Source organism: Octopus bimaculoides, chromosome 26 (genome assembly GCF_001194135.2).
Source record: "Octopus bimaculoides isolate UCB-OBI-ISO-001 chromosome 26, ASM119413v2, whole genome shotgun sequence".
NCBI classification, from domain to species: Eukaryota; Metazoa; Mollusca; class Cephalopoda; order Octopoda; family Octopodidae; genus Octopus; species Octopus bimaculoides.
Window position 1 is genome coordinate 4,261,446 of NC_069006.1, and position 4,597 is coordinate 4,266,042.

The 4,597-nt window shown below is 39.6% G+C and overlaps 1 protein-coding gene across 1 annotated transcript in view; it reads left to right on the top strand.

The window, feature by feature from the left end:
- Positions 1 to 4,597, top strand: part of LOC106883976 (integrator complex subunit 11-like) — a 32,499-nt gene that overhangs the window by 21,321 nt on the left and 6,581 nt on the right. Inside the window, 3 exon segments of the mRNA XM_014935135.2 lie at positions 1,429 to 1,493; positions 3,602 to 3,744; positions 4,064 to 4,187. Coding sequence (XP_014790621.1) covers positions 1,429 to 1,493; positions 3,602 to 3,744; positions 4,064 to 4,187 — 332 coding nt within the window.

Here is a 4,597-nt window from a genome sequence, read left to right on the forward strand (position 1 = left end):
ACCTAAAGCTCCACGAGGCTCCGGCAGGGGATGGTGGCGAACCCTGCTGTACTCTTCCACCACAACTTTCTCTCACTCTTACTTCCTGTTTCTGTTGTGCCTGTAATTGAAAGGGGCCAGCCTTGTCACACTGTGTCACGCTGAATATCCCCGAGAACTACATTAATGGTACACGTGTCTGTGGAGTGCTCAGCCACTTGCACGTTAATTCCATGAGCAGGCTGTTCCGTTGATCGGATCAACTGGAACCCTCGACGTCGTAAGCAACGGAGTGCCAACAACAGCAATCATCATCATCCATTGTCCATGCTGGCATAGGTTGGACAGTTTGACCAGGACTGGCAAACTGAGGGACTGCACCAGACTCCATATATATATGTGTGTGTGTGTGTGTATGTGTAGATGACAGGTTTCTTACCTTTTTTTTGTCTCCTCCTCCTCCTCCTCCCAGTCTCTCCTGGTCTTTCCTCTAATCTTGACTATATCTGAAACGTTTTACTTTTACTCTTTAACTTTATTCTTTCTATGAGTGTCAACCTAATAATATTAACTGCGAGTGTCCCCTGGACTTTTGTTGGTCTTTTGTGTGTGTGTGTGTGTGTGTGTGTGTGTGATTGTATAATTCATAGGATATTTGAATTAACCAGTTTAGTATTGAAACTGGCCGCCATGTCAAGCCCAAATATTCTACTTGCTTTATGTTCAAATCATTATGAAAATTAACAGTCACATCTTTGAAATCTCAAAGATACAAGATAATGATTGATTAATTGAAAACAACGTGAATAATTAAACATTCAAGTAATGTGAATGTTAAAGGGTTCAATATTGAAATATTGCCATGCAGTATTTAGTTCTGATCTTTTACATTCTGATGTAAAATTCTGTTGATTATTGACTTTACATTTCCTCCTTCTCTAGCTAATATGTACGTGGAGGCGCAATGGCCCAGTGGTTAGGGCAGTGGACACGCGGTCATAGGATCGCGGTTTCGATTCCCAGACCGGGCGTTGTGAGTGTTTATTGAGTGAAAACACCTAAAGCTCCACGAGGCTCTGGCAGGGGATGGTGGTGAACCCTGCTGTACTCTTTCACCACAACTTTCTCTCACTCTTACTTCCTGTTTCTGTTCTGCCTGTAATTCAAAGGGTCAGCCTTGTCACACTGTGTCACACTCCCCGAGAACTATGTTAAGGGTACACGTGCCTGTGGAGTGCTCAGCCACTTGCACGTTAATTTCACGAGCAGGCTGTTCCGTTGATCGGATCAACTGGGACCCTCGACGTCGTAAGCGACGGAGTGCCAACAACAGCTAATATGTACCAGTCATATGTGAGGGTATAATCAACTATGCCAGCCCTTAAAATTTTCTGCTCTTGTACCATGTGAGAAATCATTATGTTACTAAGTATCTCTTTTCTCATACAGGTTTGTCCGTTCCTGACCCCAAACGATTACGAATTCTAAATGGAGCCCTTGTCATCAAAGCAAATGTAAATATATTTTTATGCAATTTTCTTTCTATATTTTCCGATCCTTCTATTGTTTATGAGTTCACTCAGTTATTTTTGTGTGTGATTTAATCAATACATTTGAAAGTAAAGTTAATTAAAACTATGCTAAGCAGGAATGATTAAAATATAGGTGTGTACAGGTGGCGCCACATACAAATCACCTATGCCAGCTTCACACAAAAGCACCCAGTACGCTCTGTAAAGTGGCTGAAGGGCTGTTCAGGCTCTGTTTTGGCATGGTCTCTTACTGCTGGATGTCCTTCCTAATGCCAAATAGCAGAACTACGCAGAAACACTTGTCAGACATTTCAGTGACACCATTCATAGCCCGGTGTAGTGTGTTTTCACACACAAATTATGTATAAGGGTAATTTTTCCTCCAAAGCAGTTTCTGCAGTTAAAGTTTTTTCCATGTTTGAATACACACAAAGTTGTTCTATATTTAAGAGATGAGGAATTATGTACTTTATTTACATTTGATGGATATTTGTCCTCATCTTGTTTGTTGTTAACACAACGTTTCAGCTGATATACCCTCCAGCCTTCATCAGGTGTCTTGGGGACATTTCGAACCTGGGTTCTCATTCCTAAGGTATTTTTCAATGTTGTTGTTATTGTTATTATTATTATTATTATTGTTATTCAGGTCACTGCTTGGAATTGAACTTGGAATCTTGGGGCTAATAGCCCATGCTCTTAACCACAGGCATATGGCATAGTGGTTAAGAGCACAGGCTACTAACCCCAAGATTCCGAGTTTGATTCCAAGTAGTGACCTGAATAATAATAATAATAGTAATAACATCGAAAGATACGTTAGGAACGAGAACCCAGGTTTGAAATTTCCCCAACACACCTGATGAAGGCTGGTGGGTATATCAGCTGAAACATTGTGTTATCATCAAACAAGATGAGGACAAGTATCCGTCAATTGTAAATAATGTAAATAGTGTACACAAAGTTGTTAATTATATCTGTACACACCTATATTTTAAAGCAAGTATGGGCAACCTTTTTTTTCTTTTTCTTTTTTTTTTGATAAGTCAGTTACATGAGACACGACTCATCATCAGGCAAAACACACAACTAAAAAGTTTTAATAAAAATTATTTTTCTCATCCAATTCGGCCTGCCATTCAGAAAGTACTGCAGGCCAGTTTGCCCAGGACTGATGATCGAAAGTATTATTAATGTCTTGAAATTATCTCCCTTCCCTTTTCCATAATCTCTCACATTTAGAATTAAGTCTTTTTGTTTTGTTCCTCCAGTTACAAACGAAATTGTTTTTGCCTGTGTCATTCAATGCAATTCCTCTTAAATTATTTACACTGGTATGCCTGTATGGTTAAGCTATTTATTTCACAACAATATGGCTTTGAGTTCAGTCCCACTCTGTTGCACTTAGGGCAGGTGTCTTCTACTATAAACCACAGGGCAACTAATCCCTCTTTATAGGGAACATATGGAAGGGGTAGACCCAGGATATATGGGACAAAGTGGTGAGAAAGGATCTACAGACATTAAGACTCACAGAGAGGATGACCGAGGACCTGGCAGTTTGCTGTACTTGAAAAAGTGGTTGGCATTAGGAAGGGCATCCAGCTGTAGAAACCCTGCCAAAACAAACATGATGTTTGGGCAGCTCTTTAGCTGGCCAGCGCCTGTCTAACCAGCCAACCCAGCAGGGTTAGGGTTAGGAAGGGCATCCAATCATAGAAACCATGCCAAATCACACAGTAGCCTGGTGTAGTCTTCTACCTGGCTGGCTCCTGTCAAACCATCCAACCCATGCTAGCAATGACGATGATAATAGAGAGAGATAATCATATACAGTAGTGTGTATTCTTTTCCTGTTTGGATTTCCTGTCATAAACAAAACCCATCCTCAGTTCCCACCCCCCTGCATGCCAAGTGCTTACCATGTATGAACCATTGATCCAAACGAATCAGAATTACAAAATCAACCCTTCTGGGATTTGAACCTGATAACCACCTCCCATCCTCGCATAGGCAACAGCAACCCCTATTAGATATGTAATTTCATAACTCTTCTGTCTTCATTCATATTTCTTACATTCATGCTACAGAAAAGCCAACTTGTTGACCCGGCCCAGGCCATGCGTGAGTTGGGCTTGAAGCAGCACCAGCTTCGGTTCACATCTACTATTTCACTCGATGACGATGGTCCCATCTCTGATAGCGCTGACAAACTTTACCAAAAAATTAAAAAGTAAGTTAACCTGCCTTATCCATATTTTTTTTTGTTCACTTGGTTTATTCGGATGAATTTTCATCTCTCTTTCTGTCTGTCTATCTTTGTCTCTCTCTCTCTCTCTGATATTTGTTTTTTTTACACAGTAAGTCTATAAGAAACGTTATCTTTGGATAAATACTGCCGTAACAGGCCTATCAACCATGTATATTCATCAAGTATGATACATAGATGACTATTGTAATTTGATATTGTCTCATTCTCATATACCAGATATATATAATGTAGTTGTATATGTGTTGTTGAAGACTGTATCAAACTAAAACTATATTTCCAGCAAATTAAAAGACTACCCAATTCATTACTCATCGGACGGTTCCATCACAATTGCTGACACAGTTCTAGTAAAAGTGTCCGGAGATGAAGAAACCAAAGATATCGCTGTTTCATGGCTCCATCAGGTCAGTGTTCTTTTGTTTTCCTTTTTTTTTTCATTTTATTTTGTTGTATTTTGAAAGAAAAATAACATCATTGGTTGCTAGTTTCCAATGAACCAACCATTGCATTTATAAGGGATTGTCTGTGTAACTCAGGTGGAACAAGTATCACAGGGGACTTTCATTTGTAACAACAAATTTGTTTTCCCTCTAGTTTTCCCTCATTAGTTTATATTTTTACACAGACATTAATTAGTTCATTCATCGTTGTTGATGATGACCAAGGATGTCACATGACATAAGCAGACAAGGCACGGTGTGTCTGGCTCTCACCGATCAGTCTGATGCGTGCTTGGAAGGTTCTGCTGCAGATCAAGCATGAACTACACAGCCTTATATATATATACACATATATATATATATATATATATATA